General features: G+C 42.2%; 1 protein-coding gene across 3 annotated transcripts in view; it reads right to left on the bottom strand.

The window, feature by feature from the left end:
• Positions 1 to 17,179, bottom strand: part of nectin3b (nectin cell adhesion molecule 3b) — a 46,401-nt gene that overhangs the window by 13,322 nt on the left and 15,900 nt on the right. For 2 of the 3 annotated variants that reach the window (XM_015961015.3, XM_054730615.2), the window contains exons 2-5: positions 10,642 to 10,989; positions 4,580 to 4,879; positions 4,198 to 4,315; positions 2,535 to 2,686 (exon numbers count right to left, since the gene is read on the bottom strand). In XM_015961015.3, the coding sequence (XP_015816501.3) occupies positions 2,535 to 2,686; positions 4,198 to 4,315; positions 4,580 to 4,879; positions 10,642 to 10,989 (918 nt within the window). The remainder of the gene's footprint in view (positions 1 to 2,534; positions 2,687 to 4,197; positions 4,316 to 4,579; positions 4,880 to 10,641; positions 10,990 to 17,179) is intronic. The other variant, XM_054730616.2, reaches the window with a different exon arrangement.

Below are 17,179 nucleotides of genomic sequence, written 5' to 3'. Positions count from 1 at the left end.
ACATTCCCATCTTTTATATTTCATTACTGTGGTAATTTATAGTACATTAAGTACATTAAATTTTTTAAATGATTGTTCCATACGTTCCTAACCGAGCACTTCGCTCTCAGACTGTAGCTTTACTGGTGGTTCCCAGAATATCCAAAAATAGGATGGAAGGCAGATCTTTTAGTTATCAGGCTCCTCTCTTGTGGAACCAACTCCCAGCTTTAGTCCGTGAGGCAAACACCTTGTCTACTTTTAACACTAGGTTTAAAACGTTTTTATTTGATAGAGCCTATGGTTAAAATCTGATGTTAGCCTAGATCTGGACAAGTGGGGGAGTAGAGGGAGGTGGAGTGTACAGTCGGTAAAGACGGCTCTCCCTTGCCCTGCCTCCAACATGCCTCCATCTAAAAGGCTAGGTTATCCAGAGTTATCTCTGTAGTTATGCTGCTATAGGCTTAGACTGCTGGAGGACATATGGACCACTTTCCACACTACTGCTTTCTTCTACAATCTGCTCCTTAACTGTATTATTTCCTGCAATTTGAGCTGTTAACTTTATTTTAATCTTTAAGTGTTTTTCTCCCCAGAAGAAGCTACAATGATGTTCTGCTGAGCTGTGGCGCCTTCATGGAGGGGGCCATCGGCTTGAACACAGTTGCTAACCATTTAAACATTCTCCCTGATAACAACATTTTACTTTCCTTGACATTGAATGTGCTACTACTAGTTAACCCGTTTAACTATAGATTCACTAGGATAAATAAAATAAAGTTTATCTCTCAACAAATGGAATATTTACTAAGAAATCACATTGTAACCGTAGAAACATTACTTTGTATACGTGTGTGTGTGTGTGTGCGTGCGTGCACGTGCGTACGTCTGCTCTGTGTTCTCGATCCCCAGTTAAGCCACTGGATATCTGCACGTGACTTATTTAGAAAGTTACCAGATGTCTGCTTTTGTGTTTCACTTCCTGTCTTGCTCATTCTGAACTGCTGAGATCTACATGTTCTGGAAGCGTAGCACGTAAAAAATAGTCTCAAAGCATACATTTAGCGGAGCGGAGTTGTGCAGTGCGTCCCTACGCCTCGGGGGCGCAACCAAAACACGACGCTTCACAGCCAGTGGAAACGCACCCATCCACTCTAACAGTGGCTAATTACTATGCAATTCTCTTCGCGGATGCGTCCAGTGGAAAGGCTCGGTTAGACTAGATTAAAAAATAAAATGCACTGCATTTTATGTGCAAAGTCCCAAGATTTCCCTACAAGTATTTACACAAACTACCCTAAAAGAATGGCTGAACACACTGTGTTCATATGCAAGGGTGTAAACTTTCCTTTACTAGGTTTCTCCATGTGCTTGATAAAGGCATCAGGCTGGAGGGGTATGGCGACGCAAAAAATTTAAAAGTTTAAAAGTTCAAACTGAGATAGAACGGATGAGAAATACGATAATTTAACTGTAAAGTCTATTAAGGGTTTATTCATTATTTTGCAAAACCTAAAAAAGGAGTACTTCTTTTACAGCCATTATAAAAGTAATTTGTGTGTATATTTTTAAAACACAAGGCAAAAACCATCCCTAAGATAAAGTAGGCTAGTGGTTTTACCCTCAAACAGACAACCCAAAGACTGTAATCATAAGCAGCTACGGCAACGGAAAAAAAAAATCGGAGCTGAAAGGCTCAAACGGGCGCAGACGCTTTAACTTGAGTTAAGGGCCAGATGTGAGGCAATGATTCACAACTCAGAGATCTGAAACATGAACCCAGAGGTTTGTTGCCTTCAAGTGCATAAACTGTACAACTACACGCAGCGGCAGTGAACTGATGTGAGCACACCCACAACAACACATACAACAAAGAGTACACCAACATGTGTAAGCTTGTGCGCACACACACGCACACACACACAAATACACACACACACACAGGTCCTCTCAAAGGAAAATGAAATATGGATGATAAATAATAAATAGGAGTTGAAAAGGACTAGTTAATGTTTTATGAATCTGGGACATCATCGCTCAGTGAGGCTGCAGGCTTTTGCCTCTTACTGTGTGACACATGCAGAAATAAAAAGACACAAAAAGAAGGCAAAGAACGTGAAAGGGGGGGGGGGGGGGAATCCCATAATAATCTCAAATTCATTTCATTCAGGAAGATAGTTTCCACAGGCAAAGAAGGGTTTCATGCTCATCATTCACATCGGAGAGACGAGACACTCAGAACAGAGGCAGGCTGCTGTGGTGGAACGGGACCTAAATACTGGCATCTGCTTGACCCAGGAAGCTCCTGTTTTAACATCTGGAGACCTTATGCTAATCAGCACTAATCAGCATGCAACTACGATCAGCACCAACACGCCGTAACAGTGGTGATTGCCTGACAGACCGGTCAGTGTGTGCACAGCCGGTGAGAGATTCAGTGTCACGTTTCAGCTTGGCAGTGATACCCTCTATGACGTACACTCATGCACTGTACTTCCTACGAGATGGCAAAGAAACCAGAGTCAGCTGTGTTCCACTCTATGAACTCTGCTCACCTTGTATCAGGATGCGCACATCCCGACTGCGGAGGTTGATGTCATTGGCAACCTCACACCTGTAAACACCGGAGTCGTTCCGCTGGAGGGGACGCAGGAAGAACAAAGTGCTGTTTATGACTTCCACCCCCTCTGGCATTTCACTGTCCAACCTGGGACACACAGAAGACAGTGAGAGGACATTCAGAAACAACTTTAAGTAACCACCACACATATTTTAGGTTAGCTAACTCTGGGTCTTCACTGGGGGCATCAGTGGTGCAGAACGGCAGAGGAACGTCGCTGCTTCAAACGGAACCCATTATTGACCCTTTGCACCGACGTCACCTAATCACGTGGGTCCATCATGGTGGATGGCAAAAGCATGTAAACAGTGAGCGACACGATTACTAAACAAAGGGAAAAGTAGAGCCTGAAATTGTTTTTGTGATCAAAACAAAAACAAAACTCCTCCAGCATTCCTTCAACTAGTTCATGCCCAGTTCAGTTATCAGAAGTAGTAGCGCATCTAGCGGGGCCTCATAGAGAGCGGTATGTTAACTAGCTTACCAACGTTAGCTTACATTCTCTCTGCAGCTGTTCACCGATGTAAACATGCTGCTGACTTTGCCTAAATTCACCCCTCTGGATTTATAACTTTATGCTGTAAACAGCTTTTCACTTTACACCAAAGCGGATTTATTTTTGCAGCGAGCCGCAACTGGGGTGCGTCAATTTTCCACAATTAACATAGTGCTAGACGGGAAATCACATGCAGTATCAGTGTAAAACGTCTAGTAATTTTCTAAATAAAAGTCTATTGCACAAATCCAATAGTAGATAACATCTATACATGTGACCTTGTGGCTTACTTACTACCAGTATCTTTCGAGATGCGCAACGGTGTGTTTTTCTTCATGGACGTGATCTCCTTTTTCTTCTTTTTGTTTAAATGACGAATGAAGCGACTGATGCGCCTCGAAAAACCATAGCGTGTTACTGATGCCCCAGTGTGGACCCGGGGGGGTGAAAAGGAAGCCAAAGTTTAAATGAATAAGAAAAAGCACTGCAATCAATTGTTTATACAGTAATAGAACACACAATAACACTTTCCTAAAAACCTGCACAAGCAAATTTATTGTTGGTTCGCCTTCAACTGATGAGGTGTGAATGTGTGTTTGTTAGATGTAGAGTTGCCAAGATAGTAGAAATTCCATCAACCTGATGCAATACTAAGAAATGATCTTTTCTGATGCTACCACAGAAAATCTTTTTGAATTAAAAGGATAAATACATAAGGCAAATTTTACCCCAAGGTTAGAACTGTTGTGTTTGATGAAATCAAATAAACAAATCCTGTAAGGTAGTGTGATATATTCTCCTTTACTGAATGTTCTGAAGGTCTTCTGCAGACAGATCAGCTGATTCCTCTCTCTGAAAGCTGCTGGCTGATGCACTCCTGTTCATCACTGCAGCTCTTCCTGGACAGTTTTGTGACATTTCAGTTTGCTTTACAAGCATTTAAAGTTTTATGTTCCAGTCCATTTATTTTTTACAGCAAATGTCAGGGCACATAGGACAATTAAAAATGAAACACTGCTTTACTTAAAGAGTTTGCTGTAATTGGCTCACTTCCACATTCTTTGCCCAAATGTTTCAGCTCCAAAACGCACAGAGAACACACCTGATCCATCTGAAGTAGTGAGCTGGTGGGTTTGCGTTGGCTTTGCATGCCATCTGAACATTTTCACGACCCGCATACCAGTCTCCATCATATCCCACAACAGAAATATCAGGAGCAACTGCAGAAAGAAAAGCGAAACAAGCAAATGGATTAAAATTACTAAATATTTAGACACACAAAAGTTGAATTCTTAAGTAAAATCTTGTGACATTGTGAAGTATCTAAGTAAATGTTTATAATGTAATCCTGGTGGAAGCTCTGGGCTAAAAATACAAAAACAATTGTCTCTATTTCAAGTATTTTAGAATTTGGGCAATTGTACTCAAAAGTTCCCTTCAGGTCTAACACAGCTCATCAACACAGACACTCGTACTGCACCTACACTTCACATTGAGCTGGTAGGGGATCCTAAAGTCGTTCTGCAGAGCCGGGTGTCGGACCACACAGGTAAGAGCTTGGCCCTGGACGTGACGTGTGGGCTGCCAGATGTAGCGGACCTGTGTGCTGGTCGTGCCGTTAACGTCATCAAACAGATGAACCTCGGACTGGCCGAAGATGTTGGACTCCCATGACACCTCAGCGGGAGGTCGAGCTCGCTCTGCAATACAGGTGGCCACCACTGTTTCATTGCCACCATCGATCAGGGCAGTCGAACCAGCAGACATGTAGATCTTCGGCTCCACTGTGTTCAATAAAGAAAAAGAATGCTAATAAGTTTTGGAGGTTTTACAATCATTCAAGTTATTCTATTCAACCACTCATTAAATAAACAAGTTTCAAAAATATTCGATAGCTGCAGCCCTACACTCAATACATCGTCCGTGTGGAAAATCGCCAAAGAACTTTTATCTGCTGCACTTAAATCATGCAAATGTGTGAAAAATTCATTATTTAATGGAACAAATAAACCGAAACGGTACGCAAGTGGACCGAACCGAACTGCCCGAACGGTTCGAATAACCCCCGTGAACCGTTACACCCCTACTAACTGATCCAGGCACAGATCTGCTGGGGGACTGTAAGGCTCATGTGGGCAACAACAGTGAGACCTGGAGAGGTGTGGTGGGGAGGAACGGCCCCCTGATCTGAATTCGAGTGGTGTTTTGTTATTGGACTCCTGTGCTTGTCATGGATTGTCCATAATGAACACCATGTTCAGACATAAAGGTGTCCATATGTGCGTTATTGGCACCAGGATACCTTAGGCCGCAGCTCGATTATCGACTTTGTTTTCGTCTCATCTGCGGCCGCATGTCTTGGACACTTGGGCGAAGAAAAGGGCGGAGCTGTCAACTGACCACCACCTGGTGGTGAGTTGGCTTCAATGATGGGGGAGGATGCTGGTCAGACCTGGCGGCCGAAATGAGTTTTCTCCGCAGGGTGAGAAGCTTGGTCATGCTCCTCCACATCCAGAGGAGCCAGTTAAGGCGGCTCGGGGATCTGGTAAGGACGCCTCCTGAACGCCTCCCTGGTGAAGTTTTCTGGGCATGTCCAACCGGGAGAAGGCCTAAAGTAAGACCCAGGACATGCTGGAGAGACTATGGGTGTTTCTCAATGCCAAGGAACCTCGCCTTGATGTCTTGGCCCCGCCCCGGTTGCCTAGGAGATATGTCATCAGGAGCCGCCAAGATGTGTTCCAATCAGGGGTTTCCCCCAGGGCTTTATAAGCCTGGCGGCCCGTCAGGCTAAGCATCATGCCCCGCCCCCTCCCTGACCCTACCGTGTCCGCTGACGCGAACGGCGCAACGAAACTAGAGCCCTCCATCAGCTGATACTGGTGAGAAACAGCAGCGGAACATGTGCCACCCCCACTCTCACGGAGGAGCGGTGCGGGATGGAGCTCGCAAACTCCCCGGCCCAACCCCCCCGTTCTCACAAAGGAGCGCTGCGGGATGGGACAGTTCACTGCTGTCTGCTTTAAATCCCCAAAGTACCCTGCCTCACTGATAGGGGCAGTGCTGAGCCCCATAGACACCAGTGCAAACTGCTTGCTTGTATACACTCAGGGGGGGTGTGGAGCCGACAGGTCTGTAAGGGTGAACTAGTCTAAATTTGGTGACTAAACGGAAGATTTATGGCTCAAAACTGAAAGATTTATTTTAACTGGATTTTCAGTCAGAACAGACGATAACAGAGGATGATTTTTACAGCTGAGTGATAATGGAGATGTCAGGTTCCTGGACTTCCTAAACACAAAGGTATGATAATACACAATTTTCATGTCAGAGCTATTCCATAAATAATTTACATAATTTAAAGTCAATTTTGCCCTAATATTAAATATTATTTTACTTTTCTTTGTGTATTTTGCTGAATAGTATGAAGTTGATTAAATTATAACAAAGAATATTTTAAAAGTAAATTTTTCTTTCAAGGTCAAAAATTAAATACAAGCTTTTATTTCAGGATCATATCTTTGCAATTCTGACTCCAGAGCAGTCAGTGCCTCCCCAGTCATGAACCTCACCGCACGTCACTGCTCCACACAGCATTTGAGAATAGACCAGGAACATGACAAAAAAAGAAAAAATGTCCTAAAGTCCTGACCCTCCTTAAAGGGACTTTATGGAGTTTTGAATTTTTATGCTCGCGATTGCCCCCTCAGGCCAAAAGCGTAATGGCAGCTTCAATAGTAGGCTCGTGCACGAGGCGCGCATGCTGTACGTGCACACTCCTTAACGAAAATAACAGCTGAGACAGTCCTGTGTGTGTTTGTGTGTGTGGCCCGGAGGACAGAGGACAGGAGAACGCGCAGCTAATTAAATAATTAGGTTCTGTACCTTTTCTCTTCAGCACAGCGGACAAAGGTTTAAGATGGGTCAGTCTCCCTGCATGCTCAGATCATGCCCTCCCCTTGCTTGAAAAACTGTTCCAAAATGAAAGTTGAACCCACATCTTTTTTATCTGTGAATTCAATGTCGTCCAGCGAGTCTCAAATAAAAATTTGGGCATCTTACTGTAAAAAAAATACCATTAATGTAAAAAAGAAACTCTAAATAAACTATGTTCACTTCAAGAATCGAACCCAGGTCTTCCGCACGAGAGTCCGCCGTCTTACTAGGTGAGCTATCCCAAAAGTCATATCTTCTGTATCTGTAATATTTATATCGTTGAGGACAGCTGAAACAACGTCAAACCAAAGAACAGTTCGGGGCAAAAATGGCTATTTTGCTGCTAATTTGCAGGAAATATCTAGAAAAAGTAGCTAAGGGTCCTCAGAAATGTAGCGAGGTTCATCACTAGGTGTTAGGAACAGGGACAAAGTCGCTGAGTTGGCACTACCTCACTCTCTGCTGCTAAAGCTATGGATAGCAAATGCTACGGGCGATGCCTGAGCGTGAACGCTCATGAAGCAGCCTGCTCGACCCGAGCAGCTTTCTTTTTCTGTGATTTTACAGAAAAACAGGCAATCACAGTAAAAATGCCAGGGCTCATTCTACAGGACCAGGGCATTGCAAGAGAATGTATGAAGAAGAAATTCATTATTTCTATACATGTTTTGGCTGTCAAACTTCCATAATGCCCCTTTAAATAACAAGCAAACTTATCCATAGACCATTTTTTATTACTGCCAAGATATTTGAAATGTATGCAAAAATCTGAACAAAAACTCTTTAAGTAGGGCCAAGTTGTTTGAATGTTTGTTCATTGATGTCCCCCAGATGTAATTTCAGCCCTAACAAAACGAAAAATTTTATTATAAAAAAAAAAAAATACAACAACAAAGGCACTTGTAAACTGGTATTTATTCTAGAAATCTAGACAAACCGTAGCATGGGAAAAAGAGATTAGCTCTGCAGGTCGCTCTCGCCATGCTCCAATGTAGTCTCAGCAGGTCTACCACTGACTTGAGTAGGTTTAGGCCAAGCCAATCACATGCTTGTGGAGCGACGTTGGATTGACTTGGCACCATTACGGCTAGGGATGTAAGAAAATATCAATATGGCAATACATCGTGACATTTTTTCCTGTGATATTATATTGATATTCAAAAGCCATGTATTGAACTTTTGGAAGAATTTACATGCGAACATTTGTGTATTTTCTTTTCTTTTGGTGCAATTCAAACGCCAACCTCTAGTTGACAGAAGTGTGCGATGGGTTTTGTTTCCACCGATAAAATGTAAATATGTTAAAAATGTTACGTTCAGTGGTCCAACCATGGTTCGGGTTGGTGCGGTAAACAGGGTGCTGCGTGAGTTGTCGGCAGATCCTGGTCTCACGTTTCAACCAGTGTCTTACTTCTGGTCCTCCGCTGATTCTGTCGTGTTATTCACTGCATGCTTAAACCTTTGTCTGTCGTTGGGGTTGTCATTTTTCCTGTTCCGTCACTTCTCCGCACGGGTGACCCCTCTATGAGATTCGGTCCGCAACGTCGGTGGCCGCCTATCTCGTGTCCTGTGCTGGTTGTCCACGACGCCCTGGCTGTCCAGATACCGCAACCTGTGCCGGTCGCTCCTGCACCTGTACCTCCGCCGGTACCTCCTGTGTTCCCGGCTAGGTTTTCACCTTCAAAAGGGGGGTGAGCTCTATTTTCCGTCGTCAATCCCATGGTCTCCTGTTTCAGGTTACACAAGTTTGTTTGTTTGTGTGTGTGTGCATGGTTGTCCTTCCGGTTTATACATGACGTGCCGACTAAGGTGATTTGAGATGGTCATGCTGTGGGTTCTTGAAGTCAGGTAATGAGTAAGTTTTAACAGTAAAAGGGTTTATTCCACATACTGTTGTGTTATCCAAATTTGTTTTTATTTTCACTCATCTTAATTCCTTATGGGGTACATTCACATATAGGTTGATTACTAACTTCACTGATTTACATTCATAAAGTCTCTGACAGGCTAATCTACATGAGATAGTGGCCAAGGTCTTTCATGCACTCTGCTCATCTGAACTGCTTCACCTTTGCTACCAAGACGAAGACAAACTATTTTGATAAATACATAATCAACAACTTTGTTATTTACCAATAATAATGTGAGCCCAATGTTTAATCAATCTGTGAAAGACAATGTTGATACTTGATATTATAATCCTGTGATCAGTAGTATTTTACAAGTTATTATAATCTTGGACATTTGCACTAGACACTAATGACACGTAATGCTAAAGTCACCCGACACATTTCCTTTTGTCTGACCCAATCAGAACCTTCGTTTCTGGCTAGGCGTGGTTTTCTGTGGCGTTTGTATAAACCCTCTTTTGCATGTCAAATTCTGATTTGCCATTAAACCAAAATATGACAATTATAAAAACTATCCCACGCCACCTTTTCCTGAGTTCAAAGCGTTCTAGAGAAGTCTCGGACAGGCCATCCGGACTTCCTCTTCAGCCGTAAAGAACCTCAGACAAGCTGGATAAAATCTGTTGCAAGTACACCTGACCGCAACGGTTCCTTCAGAATAAAAGCTGAACCTCAGGACTCCTTCGGGGTCTCTGAGACGCCAGCGATAACCTGTCGTGACCTGGAATCATTCCAAGACTAGTTTGGTCAGCACCGCTGCTTTTCTATCGGCTTTGGTACCAAGGAGGTTCCGAGAGGACCTTGGCATTCTGGATCTAACGGAGGCTTCCCCTGGGGTACGTAGACCGACAGATGGCATTTAATGTGTGTTATAAATCTCCTACTAAAGTTTAGAGGGAAACATTCACTCCCACTCAGAACTGCTTCTCCGGATCCGCTGGTTCTGAATAACATTCCACACACACACCATCATCATTCAACACGTCTCACTCCACCTTGGTTCCATCAGTACAGAGAGTGTTAAAGTTAGTCTTGTTTAAATTGTGTAGAAATAAATTTCTTAACCATTTTAAACCTGACTCTCTCTCTTTCCTTGGAGTTAATACAAAGTGTCGCTTAATCCCTGCAATAAAAAGTTCCGATCTTCTGGTTAAAATAGTCAAAGATCCATCAGATTGATATTTCATATTTCTATGGAATCTCACATTTTATGGTTCATAAGTAAGATGTAAACGGCCCATTCTTTACACTGTTGGATGAGGAAACAGACTGTTTTACTTTGTTAAATCTTCTTAAATATTTAATCGTAATCGAATCGAAAGACAAGTGAAGATTCACACCTCTAATGTCTGACTTAATGCATTGCAATATAACGTGATACATCGTATCATCTCCCCTGTACCGTGATATGTATCGTATTGCCAGAATTTCATCAATACACATCCCTAATTATGGCAAAGCTTTATTTTTTTGATAACACCAAAGTTTTGATGGAGAACAATTACAAGACGGTGGCGGCTCAGGAACTGCGCTAGTTTATAACAGCTTTGGCATCAACTGTGCAGTTTAGACGTGGCAAAATAGAAACTATTCATCATAATTTATGGCTTACCAGGTTAGTAAGTATTCACAACTGATGTATGTTTAAAAAAAATTGAATCAAAGTGACTTTGTTGCACAAAAAGGGATCTAAACATACTCACCAAGTACACTGACAGTAGTGGAGGCTTGAGTGTTTCCCAGAGGAAACGTAGCTACCTTACATGTGTAGATCCCCACGTCTGAAAAGCCCACATTTTCCAGAACAATTGTGGCATCATGAGAGGAGGGTGAGCGAAAGTACAAGCGATTGATGTACTCTGGAGGGATGAAAGTGCCAAACTCTGGGTTATACACTGCCACTGCGGCCGAGCCTGAAGGAAGACGGCGCTCCCAGGAACTCTGAGTGAGGGTGAGGTTCGACCCAACCTCCACCCTGCACTCTAAAGTCACATTCTTCCCCAGCACAGCACTCACCCTCTGAGGCACCAACACCTGACTGCCCCACGCACCTGCCAAACACACACACACAAAAAATCACCATACTTGTTAGCAAACCGGATAATATCATAACTTTAAATGTTATAAAAGGAAAAATGTAAAAAGGAACCCAGCTGATAATGGTAAACCTGTTCTAGAATACATTTTTTATTTTAACATGACAAAAAAAGGAAGCAGCCTCTGCTGAAATGGGATTTCTGATCTCAGTTTCAGAAATCTATTTTACTTCCATCCCAGCTCACATCTTTTGGTATCAGATAGGGATCAGAACTTTAAACCAATAAAGCAGGCTTTGGGGTCTTGAACAAATAACTCTCAGCTTACACAGAGACTAAGTGTTCCCAATCATGAAAAAAGCCTCCCTCCTACTGACCTGAATTCAGGAATTAAAATCAGACTGTGTGTGTGCCTTTTGTCCAAATATAACTAACTCATGCACTCTGTCACTTGCACCTGTCAGAAATGCAGCATGGCTTGAAGGCAGGAGCTAAATGCTGTAATGAGGAAGGTCCATGGGATAAGAAAAGAACACGCGGCAAACACACAAAAAAAGAAAGGAAGTGATATGCTAATATAATGACATCATTGCTGAGAGAAGAAAAGAAGGCTGAGTGAAGACAGACAAGAGGGAAGGAAACATCGGGTCTTTAGGACACAAACGCACAGGAATTACGTTACCAGCTTCAAACAAAAATATATAGCAACACTCGTAGTCGGCCAAAACCTTTAACAAGATCTCTTAATTGCAACAAGCTGCCAGAAGAAAGACATCAACACAAATCAGAATCAGCTGCAATGCATGGCAACTGACTCTAAATATTCTATTGTTGTTTTGCCAGAAACAACTCCATCTCTGACCAGTCTCTTCCTAAGAGGACCCTGACCATAAAATGAAAAATTCTTCTAACTCTTAAAAGTATCATGTTTGAAAATCTAAAGCAAGAAAAGCTTAAAATGAAAAAGCAAAACAGAAACAATTCATCATTTCCTACAGTTGGTTTCATTATATGTTTTACAAATCTTCACCTGTAAATTATACGTAATCTTATTTGCTCACAAATGCTGATTCCTGTCTGGATTATTGACCAAATGAAATTTTAATTATTTTATATACATTATCCTCATGTGGGCATGAGAATATTTTAAAATGTACAGAAAATGGCAGGGAGCAACCTATTTTTGGATACCTTTTGTAAAATGTAAATAAACCCACTAGTACAACTGTGAATGTCTTACCATCAACCTTTAGGTGCGTTTCTGGCATTAAACCTTAACTTTGCTCATTTTTAAAAATGCAGCAGTTAGTATTGAACACAGTGAAATCATTTATGTGTACATGTGTCTGATAGACTGGAGCTGATGAAAGCTGGAAGCAGTTGTCTGATCAGAAAGCTTTAGGTGTGGTTTCTCACCCATTTTAGTTTGGCTTAGGGTGCGGAGTTATTTCCTCTTAAACATCCTACCATCCAGACCTGCTAACTGAAGCCATCTCTGAACAGCTGGTACACACGTTACAGTTGAATGTGTTAATAAATTGTTAGTACACATCAGTTAGACATCTGTCACAGAAAAAATTCTCCCCTGAGGCGTTCAACCTCCCACTACCACTAAAGGGCGTGTCGGGGGTACTCAAAAGTGTGTCTCTGTGGTTGCTCTGTAGCTTTATCTTTTATGAGTCAAAACCCAATTTCCACAGTTTTCTCTTCTATTTCTTCATTGATCTAAAAGTATATTTGACAATCTGGTGCTGAAAACAGATATTTGAAATTAGATTCTGCCCGCTATAAAACCCAAATTTCTCTTGAGCATGCGTTTCCTGAGAGCGTTTCCCCTAGGAATATCTCCAGCTGGGGGGGTGGCTATGACACTTCTCACCTTAATTGTAAATTGTAAATGGCCTGTATTTGATATAGCGCCTTCTAGATTCATGGAACCCCCCAAGGCGCTTTACAACACAATCAGTCATTCACCTAGCCTGGCAAGCCAGACTAAATAAATGTATTATTTAGTCTGGCCATGCTCCATTGACGGCTCTCGGTTGTGGGGCGGGTTCTACCGTTATCTTTCAAATGATCTCCGCATCCTACTGGACAATGAATGTGACATGCTCTTGTTTCACTCTGTTGCATCATCCCACCCACCAGGCATATAGAGTGCCCTGATTGGCCCACAAAGCAGATAAAGCTCTGTGATTTGTTCACTAACCCGATAGAGCACTATGATTGGCCCACCATTATGGACCAATCACAGCTCTTTATGTGTTTGAAACCCCTCTAGAGAGCTGTGATTGGCTAGCCAGAGTCCTGGTAGGAGCAGTGGAGGTTCCAATGTAGCGTGCTCACTAGGCTATCATTCACCCATTCACACACACATTTACACACTGGTGGGGATGAGCTACAATGTAGCCACAGCTGCCCTGGGGCGCACTGACAGAGGCGAGGCTGCCGAGCACTGGCGCCACCGGTCCCTCCGACCACCACCAGCAGGCAATGTGGGTTAAGTGTCTTGCCCAAGGACACAACGACAGCGACAGACTGAGCGAGTCTCGAACCTGCGACCTTCCGATTGCGAGGCGAGCTCTTAACTCCTGTGCCACCGTCGCCCCATGTTATGTTAATACTGTTTTATTTGATGCACTCCACTTTGACCTGCACCAATCCAGCAACTGCTGCATTTTAATAACTAGTATTAAAGGTGAATACATCAATATTTGCACAATAATTTTTGTTTTAAGCTCTCAGTGACACACTTTGCAGGGGGGTTTGGCATTTAATTTTTCTTGGTGTCTGGAAAAACATCTCCTTTTGCCCCCCTTTATTTGACTTTCTGCCCCCTGTATTTTGGTCCAAGATCATTACTGGGCTGGCCCTATTAAACATGTTCTACACCCCTGCTTAGTAGACTTAATGAAGTATTTTTAAGCCAGTATAAAAATGACAAACACAAATTTACATGTTTGGCATTACTGACCAATATCTTTGATTTAATTTATTGTTAAGAACATCAAGATGCATTACAGTGAACATTATAATGAAGTAAAATTTTCTAGTGCAGAGAGGAGACAACCCATAGAAGCACTGATTTGATCTCATTTCAGAGAAAAATAGAACAAATCAGATGCACCTAATAAATAAAATTACTAACATAAACTCAGGAATCTGTTTCTTTGCTTCATTGTTCTGGTGCTGAAAACATCACTAATGCGGATCAACGGAGATACACAGATGAACGCACCTCTTATTTATTATTTGGAAATTAGTGGGTGTGGTTTCAATCAATACATTATTTTAAATCTGAAATTGATATGGATTGATCAGAAGTTGCTATGTGTATAGTTTATTTGAAAACTATTTACAGAGCAGCCTCAGAATTGAGATCAAATATTTTTGATCACATTAGTAAAGGAACTATTACAGAACAAGTTTTTCAATTAAATCAGAACATTATTATTTAAGTGCATTAATGAATTAATGCATCTTAACTCATGCAGTAGGAACTAGGAAATATGAAATACTAAAACCAAACACAACATTTTTTATTTTAATTTGATTAAACTGAGAGAGAGAGAGAGAGAGAGAGAGAGAGAGAGAGAGAGAGAGAGAGAGAGAGAGAGAGAGAGAGAGAGAGAGAGAGAGAGAGAGAGAGAGAGAGAGAGAGAGAGAGAGAGAGAGAGAGAGAGAGAGAGAGAGAGAGAGAGAGAGAGAGAGAGAGAGAGAGAGAGAGAGAGAGAGAGAGAGAGAGAGAGAGAGAGAGAGAGAGAGAGAGAGAGAGAGAGAGAGAGAGAGAGAGAGAGAGAGAGAGAGAGAGAGAGAGAGAGAGAAGGCAGTCAGTTACCCAATGAGGATTTCACGCTCAGGCATAGACCTTAGCATTTGCTATCCGTAGCTTTAGCAGCAGAGAGAGAAGCAGTGCCAACTCAGCGACTTTGTCGCTGTTCCTAACGCCTAGTGACAAACTTGGCTACATTTCTGAGAACCCTTAGCTACATTTCTGAGAACCCTTAGCTACTTTCTGTAGAACTTTCTTCTAGATATTTCCTGCAAATTAGCAACAAAATAGCCATTTTCGCTCCGAACCGTTCTTTGGTTTGACGTTGTTTCAGCTGTCATCGAGGATATATATGTTACAGATACGATGAACGTTACTGGCGCCTTAGTTCACCTAGTAAGATGTCTGACTCTCTTGCAGAAGACCTGGGTTCGATTCCAGGTGTGAACATAGTTTGTTATTTGGAGTTTCTTTTTTATATTAATGATACATTTTTTTACAGTAATAAGACACCCAAATTTTTATTTGAGACTCGCCGAAAGGCATTGAATTCACGGATAAAAAAGATGTGGGTTCAACTTTCATTTTGGAAAGATTTTTCAAGCAAGGGAATGATCTGAGCATGCAGGAGGACTGACCCATCATAAACCTTTGTCGGCTGTGCTGAAGAGAAAGGTACAGAACCAAATTATTTAATTAATTAGCTGCATGTTCTCCTGTCCTCCGGGCCACACACACACACACACACACTGCACGCTCGGCGGGCCGAAGAGAAAGTGCAGCTGCAGAGACAGAGGCACATTATTTTTATTAATTTGCTGTGTTTTTCTGTCCTCCAGGCCACACACACACACACGGGACTGTCTCAGCTGTTATTTTCGTTAAGGAGTGTGCACATACAAAATGCGCGCCTCATGCACGAGCCTACTATTGAAGCTGCCGTTACGCTTTTGGCCTGAGGGGGCAATCGCGAGTATAAAAATTCAAAGTCCGAAAAGTCCCTTTAATAAGTAATTTATCATAACACCAGGGCTCATTTGGACTTTTAATGTGAAATTATGAGTTTTTAAATCATTGCTGCCTGGCTTCTTCTCAATGGTAAAAAGGCTCTCTTCTCAAAGAGGGAAGTTTGCTTTCACAGTCAATTTTTATGGTAAAATTATAATTTTAGCCAAGTATAATAATCTCAAAAATCTTTAATTGAGAAAGAAGTTTAGCAAATTATGAAGGTCAAACCCAAAACTTTGATAGGATGATGCAAGGTCCATTATAAAATGTAAAATAATTTCACAAAAACTTAACAAGTTCACAGAAAATAAACAGTTTAAAAAGGAAACTAATTATGTTTATAATATGGACACTTGCAACACAATTGTAGCCCTTTCTCAGCATCCTATCTAACCGGGGAGAGGGAAGCAGCAGAGATACACCTGCTCGGTGTGGAGTTGTCTCTGTGGAGCAGCGAGACATGCACTGAGAAATAATGGGCCAACTCATCAGTCCCGCTCATTGCAGGGAGAGAAACACAGCAGGGTTCGGCACAAAGTGTTGTGAGGACTCGTCTATGAGCAGGGAGGCCCCACTTAAGCAGTACAATCAAGCAGAAATGGTTATCTGCACACAGTACTGTGTAAAAGCCTCAAGCAGGTATAGGAAAAAGCTGTTAAACAGCACTTATTTTACAAATATAAATGTCAACAGTTTAATTTTAATCTGTTTTACTACCACCCGGTATTTAAAACAACATAAGAGGAATCAAGAATAGGAGGCTTAAAACTGGATGAAGAAAATCCAAACATGGCTATGGTGAGGCTGTTGGTGGGAAGGCAGTTTCATTGGTCAAACACCAGAACAAGCAGACTCGAGATGTAGACTGTACCAGTAGCAAAAGATGTTGCTCTGCAGGTCGGTCTAGCTACACTCCATTGTAGCCTCAATAAGTACCATCGAGCCGAACGGTTTTGTGTTCAGCCAATCACAGCACTTTGTTTGCAGGAAGACATTGGGCGTGGTTAGCACGAGAGCTATGCTGGAGAAAAACTACTAAGATGGCATTGGCTCAGGAACAGTCCCTGTTTGAAACGGCTTTGGCATCAACTTTGGACAATTTAGATTTGGGCTTTTCTTTGACACATGAGCAGATAGAGGTACTTCTTCAACAGTGAATGGTGGACTTCCTTGACTGACGCACAGCTAGCTGAAATACATCTACAAGGCCTCGGCAAGTCAAAATGACTTCACTCTTAGACTGGGATATGCTCCAGCAGACCCATCAGGCTAGGACAAGAACTAGAGGAAATCCTCGTACATTCATCTAGAGTCCTGAGAAGTCTGTCCAGAAGTGGTTTTTATGCAATAGTTGCTTCCAAAAAGCCAACCTCTAACATGAATACAAACCCAAGCAACTCATTTCAAAATACAAGAAGTGAGGTG

Source organism: Nothobranchius furzeri, chromosome 10 (genome assembly GCF_043380555.1).
Source record: "Nothobranchius furzeri strain GRZ-AD chromosome 10, NfurGRZ-RIMD1, whole genome shotgun sequence".
In the NCBI taxonomy this organism is placed as follows: domain Eukaryota; kingdom Metazoa; phylum Chordata; class Actinopteri; order Cyprinodontiformes; family Nothobranchiidae; genus Nothobranchius; species Nothobranchius furzeri.
Note: the sequence above shows the minus strand (reverse complement) of the source record. Positions and strands in the feature narration are given on the sequence as shown.